The following is a 23,226-nucleotide window of genomic DNA, read 5'->3' as shown; positions in this document are numbered from 1 at the left end:
TCCTGACCCCCTCTCCCCCCAACCCCACCTTCCCACCATCTACAACAAGGCACAAGTCAGGGATGTGATGGAATACTCTCCACGTGGCTGGATGGGTGCAGCTCCAACAACACTCGAAGCTTGACACCATCCAGGATAAGACAGGCCACTTGATTGGTGCCTCATCCACCCCGTTTAATATTCATTCTCTCCACAGCAGAAGCACAGTGGCAGCTGTGTTCTCTATCTCTGAGGTACATGCCACGGAAACCTGGCATGCTTCCTTTGACAGCACCTTCCAAACCTGCAACATCTACAACCTAGAACAGGGAGACCACCGCCTTCCCCTCCAACTCACTCACCATCCTGATTTGGAAATATATTGGCCATTCCTTCCCTGTCGTGGGTCAAAATCCTGGAACACCCTCCCTAACCACACAGTGGATGTACCTACACCACATGGGCTGCAGTGTTTCAAGGAGGCAGTTCACCGCTACCTTCTTAAGGGCAATTAGTAATGGATAATAAATGCTGGCCCAGCCAGCAATGCCCATATCCTAAGTTTTTTTTTATCAAGTGCAACTCATCAAGTCCCATTCTCTGCCTTTTCCCCACAAATTCTTACTCGAGTTTTGACCCAGGACTAAATGCCAACAGCATGTGTTAACCAGCTGCCTCCTTATCTTAGCGTAAACCAACACATTTCGAATGACAGAAAACACTGGAAAATCTCAGCAGATCTGACAGTCTAAAGGGTCATCCAGACTCGAAACGTTGGCTCTTTTCTTTCCCAATGTGGAGATGCCAACTGGGGTAAACACAGTAAGAAGTCTCACAACACCAGATTAAAGTCCAACAGGTTTATTTGGTAGCAAATGCCACTAGCTTTCAGAGCACTGCTCCTTCGTCAGGTGACTCACCCGATGAAGGAGCAGTGCTCCGAAAGCTCGTGCTACCAAATAAAGCTGTTGGACTTTAACCTGGTGTTGAGACTTCTTACGCTCTCCCCATAGATGCTGCTAGACCTGCTGAAATTTTCCAGCATTTTCTGTTTTTGTTTCAGATTCCAGCATCCACAGTAATTTGCTTTTACATTTAGAATGAAGTGCAAAGCACACGTAGATTAAGTGCTGAAATAACCATCCACTGCGTCAGCATCTCATAAATTCACAGTGTGGTCACTGGACACAGTAGCTCACTGGTATGCTTATTCCGATTTCACATTGAGAAGGTGCAGGCTGTCATCAATCAGGAAGCTGTCGGAATGGGGAAGAGAGACAGACAGAGTTAGTATAGTCTCACACTGTCCCACCAAACCTCACTGAAAAAGCTTTTTCATCCAGTTAAAACCCAAAGATTCCAAACTCCACAGTTTGGGTCCTTCTCCTCCACACGCTCATTCCACGCTGTATCATCTACCTGAGGAAACTGGCCAATTGGCAATTAACCACCACAACTAATAAGGGGACAAGATTGTGATTACGTAGAGAGTTCTGACTTCTAAAATAGCACAAGAACAAGACTCACAGAAACAGAGCTACTGGGGTTCCATGTCAGACTGTGAGTGGTGCCGGGGTTTGGTGTTAGCAAGGTGCTTCCCAACCACTCCCCAGGTAAAGCTCGTGATGAGAAAGTTGTGGACCACACTGGTAAGGATTGAACTTTTTATTTCTTGGCCACATAACCTGCGTGATGGGGCCTCTGGGCACAGAACTTAGGTGGGTCCTGTTTAAAAATTGTCGTTTCTTTTTCAGCAGTAACCAGTTAGGATTTTCCTGCTCAGAGCAGAGAAGGTTAAGGGGGCCGGAGGGTGGGGTTAGAGGTGTTTCAAATTATAAATAGCTGTGAAAGAGTAAATAAGAAGCTGTTTCCACTGGCAGGAGGTTTGATAACATGGCACAGTGGGTTAGCACTGTTGTCTCTCAGTGCCAGGAACCTGGGTTCAATTCCCAGCTTGGGTCACTGTGCGGAGACTGATGTTCTCCCCGTGTCTGTATGGGTTTCCTCCGGGTGCTCCGGTTTCCTCCACAGTCCGAAAGATGTGCTGGTCAAGTGAAATTCTCCCTCAGTGTACCCGGACAGGTAACCGAGTGTGGTGACTAGGGGATTTTCATTGCAGTGTTAATGTAAGCTTACTTGTGACACTAATAAATAAACTTTAAACATGAGGACACCTAGAACAGGGAGACCACCGCCTTCCCCTCCAACTCACTCACCATCCTGATTTGGAAATATATTGGCCATTCCTTCCCTGTCGTGGGTCAAAATCCTGGAACACCCTCCCTAGCCACACAGTGGATGTACCTACACCACATGGGCTGCAGTGTTTCAAGGAGGCAGTTCACCACCGTCTTCTCAAGGGCAATTAGGAATGGATAATAAATGCTGGCCCAGCCAGCAATGCCCATATCCTAAGATTTTTTTTTATCAAGTGCAACTCAAAGGACCCAATTGGGAGATGAGGAATTATCTTTACTTCCAAAAAATTGGATAAATATTTGCAAAGGACATTTTGTGGGGCAGTCAGGGTAGGAGCAGGGGCAGGGGGATTCACTGAATAACTCCACCATAGAGCCAGCAGTGGCACAGTTAAGTGGTTGGTCTCCTGTTGTGCTGCATAATTTAATGATTGTGCGAGTGGCGAGCTCACTGACCTGTAAAAGAGGAAGGGCACAGGGATGGTGCTGAAGTGCCAAACTGCATGAGCATCGAACACCCACAGCCACGGAGGGAAGTCGAGGAGCTCCAGGAAAGCCAGTCCGTGCAGCATTACCACCACAGTCATACACTTCCACACGTAGGGGAGGAGGGCTCGGTTCCACAGGCACCAACTGAGCCACCACAGCAGGTTTATCAATCCTGGAACCAGAGTGAGAAGCAGGTTCCCCGTTAGAAAGTGAGAAACATCAGCTGGAGTCAGACACAAGAACTCTCGAGACTGCTCTGCCATTCACTAAGATCCCACCTGGACTTCCATCCCAACTCTCCGGTCCCACCCAATTCCCATACCTCCTGATTCACTTTGAGCCCAAACATCCATCAACCTTAATCTTAAATATATTGTGCCACTCAGAGTCCACAGCTTCCTTGGGTAAAGAATCCCAAAAATTAGCAACCCTCTGAATAAGGAAATATCACCTCATCTCAGTATAAACTACAACATCACTCACCCACTCTGCAAACCTTTCAGCTCATCTTTGGGTGTGGGGAATCTGAACCTGGGGGACACACACCCTTCACTGGGACAGCGACAACAGCAAGCGTGGGGTTGAGGCCGTCACTCACTCTCGGGCAGTGGGAAACCCAGACCTGGGGGATACACACCCTTCACCAGGACAGCCACTGTTCAGACACTGCACTGAGATTGAAAGTATTTCAAGAGTGACATCACAGAAAAGTAAAAGTTAGTGGTTGGTGAGAAACTGATATTAGGGACTGTGTTTAAATAGCTGAAACTAAAAGAAACTTAATTTGGAAAAGTACTTGCTTTGTGTTTAGACTTGTTCTAGTCTGAGGTGTCAATTTTACATTTAAGACATGTCAAACAAGGACAGAGAGTGAAATGTGCGACTGGGGATATATGTGGGGACTGTCGGACGCTGCCTGGATGACCACATGCTTCTGCGTTGAGACACATGTGCTTCTCTTACCCCATTGCTCAAGTTGGAGACAGGAATTTGTCAGGTGATACGTCTGTGAGAATTGCTGCTTTGGAAGTGGCAGAGAGAGATGCACCCCTTTCTGTCTCAGCAGTTTGGAGATTGGGGGCTGCCAGAGATGCAATACATTCCTCTGTAGTTTTGCTGTTTTGAGAATATATCCTTCTCTCAAAACTGCTATCTGGATTTCTGTCCAGAAGTGTTAAAATGCTGAAAGTTCAGCACTGCATGACCAAACTTGTTTTGGTGCTAATTCTGAAGATGGGTATATGTCTGTGGGGTAGTGCTTTAGATTGGAACAACAGAGATAGCTAGCTGTTAAGAATTTCGCTTTGTAATGGTTATGCTAATTGTTTTTGTTATATTCTGTGTTCTTAAATAAAGTTTGTTTTGATAAGTTTCTAGTGGGTCACTTGAATCATATCTTAAACTCACCCTACGGCCAAAATCAAATGTAAAAGTTAGGGTCTAGGCAAACTGCATAAAACATCTTAAGGTTTCTGTTCTGGTCCTTAACAATATGTATGACTGACGCGTTAAGAGCGTGGATTGACACATGGAGGAGTGATATTGTTGCTGTCCCAGAAACTTGGCTAAGGGAAGGGCAGGTCTGGCAACTCAACGTTGCAGGGTACATAGAACATTACAGTGCAGTACAGGCCCTTCAGCCCTCGATGCTGCGCCGACCAGTGGAACCAATCTAATGACCCTCTAACCTAAACTATTCCAATGTTATCCATATGCCTATCCACTGACCATTTGAACACCCTTAAAGTTGGCGAGTCCACAACTGCTGCAGGCAGGGCATTCCACGCCATTACTACCCTCTGAGTAAAGAACCTACCTCTGACATCCGTCCTATAATTACCACCCCTTAATTTAAAGCTATGTCCCCTTGTGTTAGCCATCACCATCTGAGGTAAAAGGCTCTCACTATCCACCCTATCTAACCCTTTGATCATCTTGTATGCCTCAATTAGGTCACTTCGTAACCTTCTTCTCTCCAATGAAAATAACCTCAAGTCCCTCAGCCTTTCCTCATAAGATCTTCCCACCATACCAGGCAACACCCTGGTAAACCTCCTCTGCACCTTTTCCAATGCCTCCACATCTTTCTTATAATGCGGCGACCAGAACTGTACGCAATACTCCAAGTGCGGCCACACCAGAGTTTTGTACAGCTGCAACGTGATCAGGATATTGATTTTGATTTTCAGCCATGATAATAATGAATGGTGCAGCAGGCTCGCAGGGTCGAATGGCCTGATTCTATTTTCTACACATGTTTCTATGTAACAGAGCTGGAGTTATTTTTCAATCCAGCAGAAACAGACCCAAAGGAATGCGGTTCAGTCTGAATATGAAAAACAGCAAAATCCAATCACAATAGTTACTTGTGAATCCGCTGGTGTGTCAGCAGAGTGGATGACTGACTGAATCCCTTCCCACACACACAGATGATGTATGGCTTCTCCCCAGTGTGAACCCGCTGGTGTCTCAGCAGATTGGCTGAGTGAGTGAATCCCTTCCCAGAGGATCTTTCGGTGAGACAGAGGAAGGTGTAGAAGGGGAGGTGGTCTTACACTATTAATTAAGGAGCCAATTAGTGCAATAAGGAGAGATGATACCTTTGAAGGGTCTTCAAATGAGGCTTTGTGGGTAGAACTTAGGAATATAAAGCTGGTTAGGTGCATTGGCCCGAACAGGTGCCGGAGTGTGGTGACTAGAGCATTATCACAATAACTTCATTGCAGTGTTAATGTAAGCCTACTTGTGACTAATATGTAAAAGTTTAACTTTTAAAGGGGACTGCCACCTTACTGGGAGTGTAATGCAAGCTCCCAAAAAGTCAGCAGAAAATAGAGGAGCAAATATATAGACAATTCATAAAGTGTGTAAGAATAATCATTGGCTAATCATATGAGGATAGTCAGAGCATAAAGGGTTTCAAGGGGACAGATTTCTTTCAATGTATTCAGGGAGTTTTTTTGTATCAACATATAGAAGGCCCAACAAGAGATGGAACAGTGCTGGATCTGGTTCTGGGGAATGACATGTTCAATGTGGCAGTGGGGGAGCATTTTAGCAATAGCAATCACAACACGGTACGGTTCAAATTTGTTATGGACAAGGAGAAAGATGTTCTGCAAAAGATGGCTTTGGATTAGGGGAAAGGCAGATTTTATTAAAATAAGGCAGGATCTGGCAAAAGTCAGCTGAGAACAGCTCCTTGTGGGAAAATCTACAGCAGAGCAGTGGGGAGGCAATGGGGAGAGTATAGATCCAATATGTTCTTTTTAGGAAGAAATGTAAGAGCAATAAGTTCAGGAAATCCTAGTTGCCCAGGACAATTCAGGACTAGATGAGGAAGAGAATAGCTTTTAGCAAGTCCAGAGGGAGCAATTCAGCTGCAATCCTTGAGGAATATTGGAAGCACAGTAAGAAATTTAAGAAAACAATTAGAAGAGCAAATAAAGGGCGTGAGAAAAGGGCTTGGGAAGAAGATTAAGTAGAATCCTAAGATATTGTATAAATACATTAAGTGGTAGAGGTTAACTGGGGAAAAAGCAGGGACCATTACAGACCAAGGAGGCAATCAGTGTCTGAAGCTGCAGGATATTGGAAAGGTGCTAAATGAAACTTCTCATCTGTCTACACTGGAGGAAAATGTAGGTACAGGATTCAGCAAAAGGAACTGAGGACTTTGAGCAGTTTGACATAGCAAGTGAGGAGGTAATTGGGGGCTTTGACTTGATTAAAAATGGATAAATCCCCTGGTCCGGATGAATTGCATCCTAGGTTGCTGTGGGAGGTAGTGCAGGAAATTGTAGAGGCTTCGACACAAATTTTTAATTTCTCTCTGGCCACGGGGAAGTGCCAAACGACTGGAAGGCGGGTATTGTGGTTCCACTTTTCAAGAAAGGTAGTAGAGATGAAACAGGGAATTACTGACTGGTGAGTCTCACATCAGCAGTAGGGAAACTATTAGAGAAAATTCTGAAGGAGAGAATTAATTTCCACTTGGAAAGGCATGAGTTAATTAAGGATAGTCAGCATGGCTTTGTCAGAGGGAGGTCATACCTACCAAATTCAATAGAATTTTTTGAAAACCTGAGCAAGTATGTGGATGAGGGAAGCTCCATTGATGTCGTTTATATGGATTATAGCAAAGCCTTTGACACTGTCCCCATCAAACACTCCCAGGACAGGTACAGCACGGGGTTAGATACAGAGTAAAGTTTCCTGTAGTCAGACAGTCTTGGCTGGATTTAATCCCAAGGATACAGAAGCCTTCCTACTTTAAATATATTTTTACTAAAATAAGGAACAAGTCAGACTCCAGTCGGAGCCTCTCTTACCTATTAAAATGTTGGCAGCCATGTTGTATCCATAGTCAAAACGCACGTAAGTGAGGTACCAGATGTGACTTGCGAACAATATGATGAGTAGCGCCCCAAAAAGACTGGATGTCCAGGGGCGAGTCAAACCTAAGGTCCTAGATAAGGAAGAATGCCGGAGAGGGTGAGGCAGCATTCAGCAGATACTGTGCATCAGGCACATCCTACAGAGAGGTCCAAATAGTGTCAGACTCCTGCTACTGCACTGGCGTTAACTACTAAACTCTCAAAATGCTTCTCAGTATTGAGGGACTTGATAAAGAGGGAGTTGGAGCAGGCACTGAAAGCCAGAAAGAACACCCCATCTCTCACAGCACAAAGTGCACATCATCTCAACCCCACATGCTGCAAACGTTCTGAACTCATTCCTTCAAATTGTCTTCAGTCAATTTAGAGGATGAGAAGGGGAACTTAGTGGTAGGGGATGGGGAAATGGCTGAGGTCTTGAATAACATTTTTGTTTCAGTATTCACGGAGGAGGACGTGAATAATTTGCCGGGTGTTAGAGATGGAAAGGTGGTAGGACTGGAGGGTCTCAATGACATTACTGTTACTAGAGAGGCGGTGCTCGACAGACTGGAGGGGCTGATTGTGGACAAGTCCCCAGGACCGGATGGAATGCATCCGAGGGTTCTGAAAGAAATGGCGGAGGTGATAGTGGATACCTTGGTGGTTATTTTCCAGACGTTGCTGGATTCCGGGGAAGTGCCGGAAGATTGGAAAGCGGCTAATGTTACACCGTTGTTTAAGAAGGGTGCCAGGCAAAAGGCGGGGAATTATAGGCCGGTTAGTTTAACGTCTGTTGTAGGTAAAATGTTAGAATCCATCATCAAGGAGGAAATAGCGAGGCATCTTGAGGGGAACTGCTTGATAGAGCAGATGCAGCACGGTTTCGTTAAGGGGAAGTCGTGTCTGACAAATTTACTGGAGTTCTATGAGGATGTGTCTAGGGCGGTGGATAGAAGAGAGCCGGTGGATGTGGTCTTTCTTGATTTTCAGAAGGCGTTTGATAAGGTACCTCACAAGGGGTTACTGCAGAAGGTCAGGGGACATGGAGTTGGGGGTAGGGTGTTAGCGTGGATAGAGGACTGGTTGTCAAATAGGAGGCAGAGAGTGGGGGTCAATGGGTGCTATTCGGATTGGCGGTTGGTGACTAGTGGAGTGCCTCAGGGGTCGGTGCTGGGGCCTCAGCTATTTACCATTTATATAGATGATCTGGAGGAGGGAACCGAGTGTATGGTGTCGAAATTTGCTGATGACACCAAGATTGGTGGAAAGGCAAATTGTGCGGAGGGTGTGGAGAGTCTGCAGGAGGATCTAGATAGGCTGGGCGAATGGGCCAGGAAATGGCAAATGGAATTTAATGTTGGCAAGTGCGAGGTGGTCCACTTTGGTAGGAATAATGGTAGGAAGGATTATTACTTACGCGGAGAAAAACTGCAGCAGGCGACGGTGCAGAGGGACCTCGGGGTCCTTGTGCATGAGTTGCAAAAACCCAGCTTGCAGGTACAGCAGGTGGTCAGGAAGGCGAATGGGATGCTGGCCTTCATAGCGAGGGGGATTGAATATAAAAGTAGGGAGGTCTTGCTGCGGCTATATAGGGCATTGGTGAGGCCGCAGCTGGAGTACTGTGTGCAGTTTTGGGCGCCGTACTTACGCAAGGATATTTTGGCCTTGGAGGGAGTGCAGAAGAGGTTTACTAGGCTGATGTCGGAGTTGAGGGGGTTGAGCTATGAGGAGAGGCTGAATAAACCAGACTTGTACTCGCTAGAGTTTAGAAGAATGAGGGGAGATCTCATTGAGACGTATAAGATGATGAATGGGATGGATAGGATAGAGGTGGAGAGACTCTTCCCGCTCAGAAAGGACAGTAGGACTAGGGGGCACAGCCTCAAGATAAAGGGGGGGGCGGTTTAGAACGGAGTTGAGGAGGAACTTCTTCACTCAAAGGGTGGTGAACCTCTGGAATTCTCTGCCCGTTGAAGTGGTGGAGGCTGCCTCGCTAAATATTTTTAAGATGCGGGTTGATGGGTTTTTGATAAGAGAGGGGATTAAGGGTTATGGGGAGAGGGCGGGAATGTGGAACTGAGCCACGACAGATCAGCCATGATCTTATTGAATGGCGGGGCAGGCTCGAAGGGCTAGATGGCCTACTCCTGCTCCTATTTCTTATGTTATGTCAATTCCCTGAATCCACCGCCATCCCCCCCACCCCCTCCAACCCTAACCCTCTGGCCGTTGCCCCTGTAGCTCAGGGAACAAACAAAGACCCAAATTTCAGGCCTTTTATCCGGTGCCACTTAACAGCACATCAGCCAAAAGGGACGCAGGAGATTTTGGAAACACAGAGGCAAAGATGGTGGGGAAAGAAGGAATTGCTGAATGGAAGGGGTTGGGCTGCCAATGGTTTTCCTTGGGAAGGTTTTAGAAGAGGGGCAGTAACCTTGCTGAAGTCCTTTGCTTTTGCAATGGCTGTGCCCAGCCTAATTGGGGCTTGCACAGACTGTGGGATCATGATTTACACAAATGATAAGATTCTCACCTCCTGAAGACCAGAACTGCATCCCTCGCACTGCAGTGAGGCAGCGGGAACAGAGAGCCAGTCTCAAAAATCCATTATAAACAACCAAACTCTCCCCCTGACAGGAGGGCTGGTGTAACATCACTCCCCCACTGCTAAAAACAAACACTAAAGACTTGTATTTTTTTTTAGTGCTTTCCACAATTACCCAACTTCCCAAAGAGCTTTACAGCTAATGGAATAATTCTGAAGTGCAGTGAACTGTTGCAATGTAGAAAACACAGCAGCCAATTTACACACAGCTCCTACAAACAATAATGTAAGAATGGCCAGGTAACATTTTGCTGACTGAGGGGTAAATGTTGACCAGGGAGTGCTCCTCTGCTTCTTGTGCCATGGGATCTTTACATCTACCCAAGAGAGCTGATGGGACCTTTAATTAACATTGTACAATGCAGCACGGCCTTAGGCTCAGATTGTTTCGCTCAGGTGCTGGAGTGGAGCTCGAGTCGCAGCTATCTGAAATTGGCTAAGGCCTGAGGCTTGAGGAGGTTTTATTGACACCATGTCTTTAATAAAACTGCAGGGTGCCATTTAATGATGTGGCGAATCCACAGGCTCCAAGTCAGAAACTCAGCCTATCAGACTGAAACCAGCTGCTGTGATGGTGGTTATAAGGTGGAGTTGGGACAGTGCTATAACACAGGGAATTCCAACAGCAAAGACTCACCGGACACAGCACAGGTAGATGGAGTACAGCACCACTGATGAAGCACAGAAGTAATCCATCTTCTGCAAAATTAAAATTACAATAAAACCAATACTGCTTGTTACGTCTCAAGCCACGAGTGTTTGGTTATAACAGAGGCTGCAGCCCTGGAAATCTGACTACTTGCCTCGGTTAGCGGAGTGTCACGTGTGTGGAAGACTGTGGACCAAAACCAGGCATTAAGGGTGACCTACCGGAAGAGAAGTGTGAACAATCATTTTGAATAACATTCACATTACAGACCCTAGCTATCAATGAAGAGGTCGATTTAGGGACTTATAACACTGCACAAGTTTAACATCTTCAATCTAATTTAACAGCACAATGATGAACATAAGAAATAGGAGCAGGAGTAGGCCATCTAGCCCTTCGAGCCTGCCCCGCCATTCAATAAGATCATGGCTGATCTGAAGTGGATCAGTTCCACTTTCCCGCTTTCTCCCCATAACCCTTAATCCCCTTGCCTACCAAAAACCCATCAACCCGCGTCTTAAAAATATTTAGCGAGGCAGCCTCCACCACTTCAACTGGCAGAGAATTCCAGAGGTTCACCACCCTTTGAGTGAAGAAGTTCCTCCTCAACTCCGTTCTAAACTGTCCCCCCTTATCTTGAGGCTGTGCCCTCTAGTCCTGCTATCCTTTCTGAGCGGGAAGAATCTCTCTATCTCTACCCTATCCATCCCCTTCATTATCTTATATGTCTCTATAAGATCCCCCCCTCGTCCTTCTAAACTCCAACAAGTACAGACCCAGTCTATTTAGTCTCTCTTCATAGTCCAACCCCCTCATCTCTGGTATCAGCCTAGTGAATTTCCTCTGCACTCCCTCCAAGGCCAAAATATCCTTGTGTAAGTGCAGCGACCAAAGCTGCACACAGTACTCCAGCTGCGGCCTCACCAATGCCCTGTACAGTTGCAGCAAGACCTCCCTGCTTTTATATTCTATCTCCCTCGCTATAAAGGCCAACATCCCATTTGCCTTCTTGATCACCTGCTGCACCTGCAGACTGGGTTTTTGCGACTCATGCACAAGGACCCCCAGGTCCCTCTGCACCGTAGCATGCTGCAGCTTTTCGCCCTTTAAATAGTAATTCCTCCTACTATTATTCCTGCCAAAGTGGATAACCTCACACTTGCTAACATTGTACTCCATCTGCCAGATCCTCGCCCACTCGCTCAGCCTATCCAGATCCCTCTGCAGACTTTCCACACCCTCCGCACAATTTGCTTTTCCACCCATCTTTGTGTCATCAGCAAATTTCATCACCCTACACTCAGCCCCCTCCCCCAGATCATCTATATAAATGGTAAATAGCTGAGGCCCCAGCACCGATTCCTGCGGCACTCCACTAGTTACCAACCGCCAATCAGAATAGCACCCATTGATACCAACTCTCTGCCTCCTATTAGGCAACCAATCCTCTATCCACGCTAACACCTTACCCCCAACTCCATGCACCCTAACCTTCTGAAGCAACGTTTTGTGAGGCACCTTATCAAACGCCTTTTGAAAATCGAGAAACACCACATCCAACAGTTCCCCTGTGTCTACCGCACTAGTCACACACTCATAGAATTCCAATAAATTCGTCAAACAAGACTTCCCCTTAACGAATCTGTGCTGCGTCTGCTCTATCAAACAATTCCTCTCTGGGTGCCTTGCTATTTCTTCTTTGATGACGGATTCAAGCATTTTTCCAACAACAGACGTTAAACTAACCGGCCTATAATTCCCTGCCTTTTGCCTGCTACCTTTTTTAAACAGTGGCGTAACATTAGCCGTTTTCCAATCTTCCGGCACTTCCCCGGAATTCAGCGAAGTTTGGTAAATAATCACTAAGGCATCTACTATCACCTCTGTCATTTCCTTCAGAACCCTGGGATGCATTCCATGCGGTCCTGGGGACTTGTCCACCATCAGTCCCGCTAGTCAATCAAGCACTACCTCTCTAGTGACAGTAATTGCATTCAGGCCCTCAACTCCTACCATCCTTCTACCTTTAATATCCAGCAAACTATTCGCGTCCTCCTCCGTGAAGACTGAGGCAAAAAACTTACTTAAGGCCTCAGCCATGAGAGGACAGGGCACTGGCAACACAACACAGAGTCACATTCATTCAGTCGTGCATCAGCAGATGTCAATCCCACTATGGGAGAAAGGCATTAACACTAATTCTCAGAGTAGGGAGAGCTCAGCACAAGCCTCTGCTGGAGTCATGTAGGATGGGAGGTCTCTAATCATGCCTGTTCAAGTACTTGGAAAGGGCTCTTCTCCACAGTTCTGACATTTTCCACTTCAAATCTAGTCCCTTTTTGAAAATTACTATTAAATCTGCTTCCACCAACCTTTCAGGCAGCACATTCCAGATCACAACTTGCTGTGTAGAAAAAAATTCACCTCATCTCACACTGGTTCTTAACTCTTTAAATTGGAGTCTTTCTGGTTCCAGATTCTCTTGCCCTGGAAGCAATTTCTCCTTTTTCATTCCATCAAAATACTGATTTTGAACACCTCACTAAATCTCCTCTGAGATTTCTCCACTGGGAGGAGAACAACTGCCATTTCTCCAGTTTCTCCTCATAACTGAAGCCCCTGTATACTACAGCAAATCTTTGCCATGGCCTCTCCGAGGCTTCGACATCTTTCCTCAAGAGCCGTGCTCAAAATTGGACACAATCTGGAGCTGCGCCCTGTGGTTTATAAAGATTTAGTATAACTTCCTTCATTTTCATCTAAAGGCTTCCACTGAAAAGATATAATAAGAAACTCTTCAACCACACCATGAAGTCACCCAATAAAGGAGTGCTGCATAGCTGCACATTCACCACCCTCTGCACACAGTCTGACATGGACAGAAATGTAGCCCAGGACCAGGGAAGAGAGAAACCAGTCCTGGTTCTAACTCCCGATTCCTCTGAGGACAAAGGATGAGAACAGGAGCATGCTCAATGTGATTTCTCACACTTCCCTCTACATATCTGCAGCACGCCGTGCCAAGAGCCTGATAACATTCTGTTTGTGGGGTGATGCATCACCATTTCCAAAGATTCATCATACAAACAAGTGTGAATCGCAATGTGGAAAGGTGCAGAACAGGAAGTCCAGCTCACCTGCTGGTGCTGGGAGTTCTGTAAGTCAAAGAGATGAACATTGTGGGTATCAGCCTGTGTTTACTTTCCTAACAGCACCTCTGTCAAACAGGCACAAATACACACTGTTTTACAATTGCAGAATAGCAGAAGTATTGGTGTTACCATGGCAAAGGAGATGCAAGAATGGTACATCGGAGACTCAAAAGGCACTGCTGCCCGGTACCTGCTCAACATAACATAGTTGGCCAGACCATTCAGCATAGAGGCAACAGCTGAAGCAGGCTCCTGGAAGAAGAGGAATCGATAGAAGGGCCACTGGAAAAAAGAAATAGAGCATTATTATGAAAATAGAGAAATAACCTGGCATCCTAACCCTTCCATTACTGTCATCTACCTGCGCTCAGGGAGAAGACACCAACTCAGCATGGACAAGTTGGGCCAAAGGGCCTGTTTCCATGTTGCAAACATCTATGACTCTATGACATAATGGCGTCTGCATGATCAGTGACATCATGGTGGGGGGGTAATGGCGAAAAGGCCAGGGCCTTGCATTGAGGTGCCGGCAGGGTCTCGCAGGGATCTGAGGGTAGGGCCTAACTGTGATGGACTGAGCTGGGAAGGGGTATGCCAGTGAGTAAGCTGGGAGGGCTGGCGGAGCGAGGACTGAGTCATCATGAGAGTGGGTCACAGTGTGGGCCGGCAGAGGAACATGTGGTGATGGGCTGGGAGACAGGTGTCAAGTCCGGGGGTCAGACGGCAGACCAGCTGTCCACAGGAAACAGATTGCAAATATTCCATCAGCATAGCTAGTATCAATATGCAACTCAGAGCATCGCACAATTACCTTGCCATGAAACTGAGGCACTTTATGTCCTTCTTTAATGTACAGTCCAACTGTCGCCCACATACAGTTATACTTACAGTCATCAGCACAGGACCAGCCTGGCAAAGGAAAACAAAAAATGGCCATCAGCATAAACTCATCGCTCAGAGGCAACCCCGCATTCACACAGTGACAGTTACTGAGAGGGGCAATGCCAGGGATGGAGCCTCAAACATCAGGCAGGGAACAGGTAAATCATTAGGAATGCTCATGCTCACCTTCTGGGTTGTGATGCAGGCTGACATGAGGAACAGGTGGAACTGCACCCCAGTGAGAGTCACCGTGTGGGGAACTGCACCCCAGTGAGAGTCACCGTGTGGGGAACTGCACCCCAGTGAGAGTCACCGTGTGGGGAACTGCACCCCAGTGAGAGTCACCGTGTGGGGAACTGCACCCCAGTGAGAGTCACCGTGTGGGGAACTGCACCCCAGTGAGAGTCACCGTGTGGGGAACTGCACCCCAGTGAGAGTCACCGTGTGGGGAACTGCACCCCAGTGAGAGTCACCGTGTGGGGAACTGCACCCCAGTGAGAGTCACCGTGTGGGGAACTGCACCCCAGTGAGAGTCACCGTGTGGGGAACTGCACCCCAGTGAGAGTCACCGTGTGGGGAACTGCACCCCAGTGAGAGTCACCGTGTGGGGAACTGCACCCCAGTGAGAGTCACCGTGTGGGGAACTGCACCCCAGTGAGAGTCACCGTGTGGGGAACTGCACCCCAGTGAGAGTCACCGTGTGGGGAACTGCACCCCAGTGAGAGTCACCGTGTGGGGAACTGCACCCCAGTGAGAGTCACCGTGTGGGGAACTGCACCCCAGTGAGAGTCACCGTGTGGGGGGACAGGAAGCAATTTAGAACTGTGGGTAGAACTGTGTCCTGGCAAGAGTCAATGTATGAACTTGAATTCCACAAGGGTGGGGGTTTGGGGATGGGGTGAAGGGTGGGGATTTTAAAGTTTATTTATTAGTCACAAATAGTCTTACATTATCACTGCAGTGAAGTGGCTGTGATATTCCCCTAGTCGCCACACTCTGGCGCCTGTTAGGGTACACCGAGGGGGAATTTAGCACAGCCAATACATCTAACCAGCAAGTCTTTCAGACTGTGGGAGGAAACCCAAGCAGACACAGGGATAATGTGCAAACTCTGCACAAACAGAGAGATAAGCCAGGAACTGAACCCTTGTCCTCTGGGGAGTGTAGAGAATTGAAGAGCGGATTTAGGTGGTTTTGGGGGGGGGGGGGGGGAAATGGGGGGGGGGGAATGCGGGAGGAGGAGATGCGGGGGGGGGGGAAGGAGGCAGAGGGGGGTGCGGCAGGGGGGAGGGGGGTGCGGCAGGGGGGAGGGGGGTGCGGCAGGGGGGAGGGGGGTGCGGCAGGGGGGAGGGGAGGGGGGAGGGGGGTGCGGGAGGGGGGTGCGGGGGGCGGTGCTCCCTCACCTGTTGCCAGCATGTGGAGAGGCTGCAGTTTACCGAAGGCCCGGAGCGCGGCCCCGGTGCAGTTCTGCCGCTCGCACAGCCGCACACAGTTGCGGTAATAGGGCTCCCGGTCCCCCTGGGAGCAGCGGACAGCGGGCAGACTGCACACAACCCAGAACAGGCAGCAAGCCGCCAATTCCCCAACCCCCATTCTCCAGCCCGGCAGCAGGGCCGGTGCCATCCCGGCAGTGGGCTTCCAGACCCGGGCTGCCCTCCGTACTTCCGGCCTTTCCTCATTAACCATCCGCCCCCAATACCGCCAAACAAAGGTTCCGGTCCGTCCCCTTGCTCCGCCCCCCCCACTGCTCCTAGCCCCGCCCCAGCTGGTCACGCCCCCCCCAGCTCCGCCTTCCCACACCGACTCCGCCCCAAGAGTGGCTCCACCCCTAGCCTCTCGCCCCACGGAGAGGCCGCCCCCAGCCCCGAGCTGCTCCAGCCAGACTCCTCCCCCAGTGTGGCCCCGCCCCGGCCAGACTCCGCCCCCAGTGTGGCCCGGCCTCATTGAGCCACCCCCGCCCAGTGTGGGGCACCACGGCGAGGCTTCTCTCCCAATGTGACCCCGCCCCGGCCAGGACCCGCCCCCTGTGTGGCCCCGCCCCGGCCAGTCTCCTCCCCCAGTGTGGCCAGGACCCGCCCCAGCTGTGGCCCCGCTCCACCCAGGCTCCGCCCCTAGTGTGGCCCCGCTCCGGCCAGGACCCACCCCGCTGTCGCCCCGCTCCACCCAGGCTCCTCCCCAAGTGTGACCCCGCCTCATCCAGACTCCTCCCCCAATGTGGCTCCGTCCCACCCAGGCCCCGCCCCCAGCGTGGCCCCGCCCCGGCCAGGACCCGCCCCCAGTGCGGCCCCGCCTCCGGGCTGGCTGCGCTTCTCCCCCGCTTGCACCGGAAGTGGCTCGCGGCTGGCGGGACGATGCGGCTCGCGGGGCTGCTGCTCCTCACAGCGCTCAGCTCAGCCCGAAGAACAGGTGAGAGGCCGGGGCCTGGGAGAGAGCGGAGCCCGGGCCCAGCACCGGCATTAGGCCCAGGCTTTGAGGTCCGATCCCTCAGCTGGGCCCCTGGGGAGGGGGGCGCTGAGGCCCAGCAGTGAGGAGAGGATATTTCCCCCATATCATTCTGAGCAAATACCCCTCTGACGGTGCGGCGCTCTCTCAGCACTGACCCTCTGACAGTGCGGCACTCCCTCAGCACTGACCCTCTGACAGTGCGGCGCTCCCTCAGCACTGACCCTCTGACAGTGCGGCGCTCCCTCAGCACTGACCCTCTGACAGTGCGGCGCTCCCTCAGCACTGACCCTCTGACAGTGCGGCGCTCCCTCAGTACTGACCCTCTGACAGTGCGGCGCTCCCTCAGAACTGACCCTCTGACAGTGCGGCACTCCCTCAGCACTGACCCTCTGACAGTGCGGCGCTCCCTCAGCACTGACCCTCTGACAGTGCGGCGCTCCCTCAGCACTGACCCTCTGACAGTGCGGCGCTCCCTCAGCACTGACCCTCTGACAGTGCGGCGCTCCCTCAGCACTGACCCTCTGACAGTGCGGCGCTCCCTCAGTACTGACCCTCTGACAGTGCGGCACTCCCTCGGCACTGACCCTCTGACAGTGCGGCACTCCCTCAGTACTGACCCTCTGACAGTGCGGCACTCCCTCGGTACTGACCCTCTGACCCTCTGACAGTGCGGCGCTCCCTCAGTACTGACCCTCTGACAGTGCGGCGCTCCCTCGGCACTGACCCTCTGACAGTGCGGCGCTCCCTCGGCACTGACCCTCTGACAGTGCGGCACTCCCTCGGTACTGACCCTCTGACAGTGCGGCACTCCCTCGGTACTGACCCTCTGACAGTGCGGCGCTCCCTCGGTACTGATCCTCTGACAGTGCGGCGCTCCCTCGGTACTGATCCTCTGACAGTGCGGCGCTCCCTCGGTACTGACCCTCTGACAGTGCGGCGCTCCCTCGGTACTGACCCTCTGACCCTCTGACAGTGCGGCGCTCCCTCGGTACTGACCCTCTGACAGTGCGGCGCTCCCTCAGCACCGACCCTCTGACGGCGCGGCGCTCCGTCAGCACCGACCCGGTTGACGGCGCGGCGCTCCGTCAGCACCGACCCTGTTGACGGCGCGGCGCTCCGTCAGCACCGACCCTGTTGACGGCGCGGCGCTCCGTCAGCACCGACCCTGTTGACGGCGCGGCGCTCCGTCAGCACCGACCCTGTTGACGGCGCGGCGCTCCGTCAGCACCGACCCTGTTGACGGCGCGGCGCTCCGTCAGCACCGACCCTGTTGACGGCGCGGCGCTCCGTCAGCACCGACCCTGTTGACGGCGCGGCGCTCCGTCAGCACCGACCCTGTTGACGGCGCGGCGCTCCGTCAGCACCGACCCTGTTGACGGCGCGGCGCTCCGTCAGCACCGACCCTGTTGACGGCGCGGCGCTCCGTCAGCACCGACCCTGTTGACGGCGCGGCGCTCCGTCAGCACCGACCCTGTTGACGGCGCGGCGCTCCGTCAGCACCGACCCTGTTGACGGCGCGGCGCTCCGTCAGCACCGACCCTGTTGACGGCGCGGCGCTCCGTCAGCACCGACCCTGTTGACGGCGCGGCGCTCCGTCAGCACCGACCCTGTTGACGGCGCGGCGCTCCGTCAGCACCGACCCTGTTGACGGCGCGGCGCTCCGTCAGCACCGACCCTGTTGACGGCGCGGCGCTCCGTCAGTAAATACATGGTTTATGGGACTGGGGCTTGGGTGGGATTGTTGTTGATGCAGACATTTTTGGCTGGATGGCACAATGGATAGCACGGCTTCCTCAGCGCCAGGGACCTGCGATAAATTCCTGGCTTGGCTCACTGTCTGCAGAGTCTGCACGTTCTCCCGGGTCTATGTGGGTTTCCCCCGACAGTCCAAAAGACATGTGGTTAGGTGCGTTGGCCATGTTAAGTTCTTCCTCACTACTTGGGCTAATAACTATCACTCAATTAATCTAAGAGCATTAGAACTAGGAGCAGGTGTAGGCCATCTGGCCTCTCAAGCCTGCTCTGCCATTCAATAAGATCATGGCTGATCTTTTCGTGGACTTAGCTCCACTTACCCGCCTGTTCACCATAACCCTTAATTCCTTTACTGTTCAAAAATCTATCTATCTTTGCCTTAACAACATTCAATGAGCTAGCCTCAACTGTTTTATTGGGCAGAGAATCCCACAGATTAAAGAGACTTTTAGATAAGTACATGGAACTTAGTAAGATAGAGGGTTATAGGTTAGAACATAGAACACTACAGCACAAACAGGCCCTTCAGCCCACGAGTTGCACCGATCACATCAACACCTACCAATCTATAGACCTATCTATAACCCCCAATCCCATTAAACCCCATATACTCATCCAGAAGTCTTTTAAAAGACCCCAGCAAGTTCGCCTCCACCACCACTGACGGCAGCCGATTCCATTCACTCACCACCCTCTGAGTGAAAAACTTACCCCTAACATCACTTCTGTACTTTCCTCCCCGCACCTTAAATCTGTGTCCTCTCGTAGCGACCATTTCAACCCGGGGAAATAGCCTCTGAGAATCCACCCTATCTATTCCTCTCAACATTTTATAAACTTCTATCAGGTCGCCTCTCAACCTTCGTCTCTCCAGGGAGAAGAGTCCCAGCTCCCTCAACCTAACTTCATAAGGCATACCTCCCAGTCCAGGCAACATCCTTGCAAATCTCCTCTGTACCCTTTCAATAGCTTCTACGTCTTTCCTATAGTGAGGCGACCAGAACTGCGCACAGTACTCTAAATGAGGCCTGACTAGGGTCTTATAAAGTTGCAGCATTACCTCCCGATTCCTAAACTCAATCCCTCGATTAATGAAGGCCAGTACACCATACGCCTTCTTGACCACATCCTCCACTTGCGAGGCTGATTTAAGAGTCCTGTGGACCCGGACCCCAAGATCCTTCTGCTCTTCAACACTACTAAGACTCCTGCCCTTGATAGTGTACTCGTTCATCCCGTTGGTTCTGCCAAAATGGACGACTACACATTTATCCGCGTTGAAGTCCATCTGCCACTTCTCCGCCCAGTCCTGCATCCTATTTATGTCCTGCTGCAACTTTTGACATCCTTCCAGACCATCCACAACACCACCGACCTTCGTGTCATCAGCGAACTTACTTACCCATCCCTCCATTTCCTCATCCAGGTCATTTATGAAAATGACAAATAGCAAGGGTCCTAGAACAGATCCCTGGGGCACTCCACTGGTTACTGACCTCCATGCCGAAAAGGACCCATCCACAATCACTCTCTGCCTTCTGCAGGCAAGCCAGTTCTGGATCCACAAGGCCAAAGGCCCTTGGATCCCATGCCCTCTCACCTTCTCAAGAAGTCTTGCATGGGGGACCTTATCAAACGCCTGGTAATCTCTAAGGTAGGGACATGTTCGGCGCAACTTTGTCGGCTGAAGGGCCTGTATTGTGCTGTAGTTTTTCTGTGTTTCTAGATTCGCTACTCTTAGGGTGAAGAAGTTCCTCCTCACTCAGTCCTAAATCTGCTCCCCCTTATTTTGAGGCTATGCCCCCTAGTTCTAGTTTCACCTGCCAGTGGAAACAATCTCCTTGCTTCTATCTTACCTATTCCCTTCATGATTTTGTATGATTCTATAAGATCCCCCCTCTAAATTCTTCTGAATTCCAACGAGTATAAAAGCCTCAGTCTGTCCTCATAAGCCAGCCCTCTCAAGTCTGGAATCATCCTAGTGAATCTCCTCTGCACCCCCTCCAATGCCAGTATATTCTTTCTCAAGTATGGAGACCAAAACTGTACACAGTATTCCAGATGAGGCCTCATCAGCACCTTATACAGCTGCAACATAATCTCGCTGTTTTAAACTCCATCCCTCTAGCAATGAATGACAAGCTAATGTGTCCCACACAGACTATCTGGTCAATATTACATTTCTGTGTGTGTGATCTTGCTATCGTTCAGGTTCGCTGCCACGTTTCTGATTTTACATCAGTGACTACATTTCAAAAAGTACTTTCTTGACAGTAAAGTACTTTGAGGTTGAGACAATCTTCCTTTCTTTTTGTTATTGACACTTAATATCAAGTTGAAGCTGCAAGCTGCTGTGTTGTATGTCGCCATGTTGTGTTAGTGATTACTAGCTTGTGTTTATGTTGTTCAGTCACATGAAGACACAGTTCTGAGACATGTGCAATGTCTTAACTGCTGCTTTGATTTCTACCTCTCAGTCTCGGCGATTTCACGGTGGCACAGTATTTAGCATTGCTGCTTCACAGCACCAGGGACCCAGGTTCGATTCCGGCCTCGGGTCACTGTAGGTGTGGAGCTTGCACGTTCTCCCCATGTCTGTGTGGGTTTCCTCTGCATGCTCCAGTTTCCTCCCATTGTTCAAAGATTAGGTGGATTGGTCGTGGTAAATGTGTGATGGCCTGGGTAACACGCTCTTTTGGCGAGTTGGTTGGGAAGGCATCCTGCACTGTAGCGATTGTATGGTTCAGAAGTCTGTGGGGTGATTGCGCCTTGCTGATTTTTTTCCAAATTGATATTTCCTGTGATGATTTACTATGGTCACAGAGAATATGACCGACAGTGTAACCTGCAGCCACCATTAGATAGGAGGTAAAATTAATCTGGAAAAGTGGCTGTAGGTGGAGAGTACAATCAAAGTAAATGTCCTCGAGCTCGTTATTTTTTGAATATTGCAGCACTGTTGTATGGGCCAGTGCAGCTTGTGAAGCCTGTGTCAGAGTGATTGAGGCTCAGTCTGGTTGGTCAGGAATTTAATATGACCAAGCATTATGTCATCTTGGCAAGTATTTTCCTTGAGTAACCTCTTTCACTGACAGTTTTAGACGCTTGGTAGTCAAAGTTATGAGCCCTCTGTGGAGAAACTGGTGCCCAGCCTGTACAGATCACTCCGATCCCGCAAAGCTCTCAGCTCAAACAGCTCTGATCTGAGAATAGTGGAAAGTTTGCAAATTTAATGCTCAGTTAGCAAGGAAGGTGGTTGAATATCTAAAATCACAGGCTGAATGAGCACTTCTGAATCTAAGCTTTCTTGACATCTTCACGCAGAAAGCTTTTGTATTCTTAGTTTTTCTGCTTTGTTTAGCTGATACTTAGAGGGCCACGTCATGTCTTGTGCTGCTGGTCGGTTCACGTTATTGCCCATCAAACTGTGCTGATAACCTTTGTCATTGATTAGCTATGATGTAGGAATGTCGGCGTTGGACTGGCGTAAACACAGTAAAAAGTCTGACAACACCAGGTTTTAGTCCAACCGATTTATTTGATAATACAAGCTTTCGAGGGGACTGCCTCTTCGTCAGGTGAATGGAGAGTTCTGGCCTCAGACAGAGCATATAAAGCATAGACAGTTTAGAGATTACTGATTAGAATGCGAATCCTTACACCTAACCTGCTGTTCAAGACCTGAAGTGGCTGACAATGTGAGTGGAAGGAGCACTGATCACAGGTTACAGAGATGTGTATTGTCTCCAGACAGTACAGTAAGTGAGGTTTTGCAAACCCAGGCAAGTCACGGGGGTTACAGATAGTGCGACATGAACCCAAGGTCCCTGTTGAGACCGTCCTCATGTGTGCGGAACTTGGCTATCAGTCTCTGTTCAGCGACTCTGCGCTGTCGTGTGTCGTGAAGGCCGCCTTGGAGAATGCTTACCCGAAGGTCAGAGGCTGAATGCCCGTGACCACTGAAGTGATCGCCAACAGGAAGGGAACAGTCTTGCCTGGTGATTGTCGAGCGATGTTCATTCATCCGTTGTCGTAGCATCTGCATGGTCTCCCCAATGTACCATGCTTCGGGACATCCTTTCTTGCAACATATCAGGTAGACAATGTTGGCCGAGTTGCAAGAGTATTTACCATGTACCTGGTGGATGGTATTCTCACGTGTGATGATGGTATCCATGTCGATGATCCGGCATGTCTTGCAGAGGTTGCTGTGGTAGGGTTGTGTGGAATTGTGGTCACTGTTCTCCTGAAGACTGGGTAGTTTGCTGCGAACAATGGTCTGTTTGAGGTTGTGTGGTTGTCTGAAGGCAAGAAGTGGGGGTGTGGGGATAGCCCTGGCGAGATGTTCGTCTTCGTCAATGATATGTTGAAGACTCCGGAGAAGATGTCGTAGCTTCTCCGCTCCGGGGAAGTACTGGACGACAAAGGGTACTCTGTCCACTGTGTCCCGTGTTTGCCTTCTGAGGAGATCGGTGCGGTTTTTCGCTGTGGCGCATCGGAACTGTCGATCTATGAGTCGAGCACCATATCCTGTTCTTATGAGGGCATCTTTCAGGGTCTGGAGGTGTCTGTCACGATCCTCCTCATCTGAGCAAATCCTGTGTATACGGAGGGCTTGTCCATAGGGAATGGCTTCTTTAACATGTTTAGGGTGGAAACTGGAGAAGTGGAGCATTGTGAGATTGTCTGTGGG

At 50.0% G+C, this 23,226-nt stretch overlaps 2 protein-coding genes across 3 annotated transcripts in view; one reads left to right on the top strand and one right to left on the bottom strand.

The window, feature by feature from the left end:
• Nucleotides 1-965: 965 nt before the first annotated feature.
• On the bottom strand, nt 966-15,937 carry pgap3 (post-GPI attachment to proteins phospholipase 3). Its single transcript, XM_080213671.1, has 8 exons — nt 15,737-15,937; nt 14,263-14,360; nt 13,581-13,733; nt 10,454-10,516; nt 10,288-10,349; nt 6,998-7,134; nt 2,634-2,838; nt 966-1,235 (listed from the first exon to the last, which is right to left on the bottom strand). Exons 1-8 carry the CDS (start codon nt 15,924-15,926, stop codon nt 1,187-1,189), a joined length of 957 nt encoding a protein of 318 aa, XP_080069797.1. The 5' UTR covers nt 15,927-15,937; the 3' UTR covers nt 966-1,186.
• A 725-nt stretch (nt 15,938-16,662) lies between these two features.
• Nucleotides 16,663-23,226, top strand: part of LOC145359197 (receptor tyrosine-protein kinase erbB-2-like) — a 65,210-nt gene continuing 58,646 nt past the window's right edge. For both annotated transcript variants that reach the window (XM_080213662.1, XM_080213661.1), the window contains exon 1: nt 16,663-16,739. In XM_080213662.1, coding sequence (XP_080069788.1) covers nt 16,685-16,739 — 55 coding nt within the window. In that variant the 5' untranslated portion in view covers nt 16,663-16,684. The remainder of the gene's footprint in view (nt 16,740-23,226) is intronic.

The sequence above is a fragment of the Carcharhinus amblyrhynchos genome, chromosome 27 (assembly GCF_965287045.1).
Source record: "Carcharhinus amblyrhynchos chromosome 27, sCarAmb.v2.hapA, whole genome shotgun sequence".
NCBI lineage: Eukaryota > Metazoa > Chordata > Chondrichthyes > Carcharhiniformes > Carcharhinidae > Carcharhinus > Carcharhinus amblyrhynchos.
Note: the sequence above shows the minus strand (reverse complement) of the source record. Positions and strands in the feature narration are given on the sequence as shown.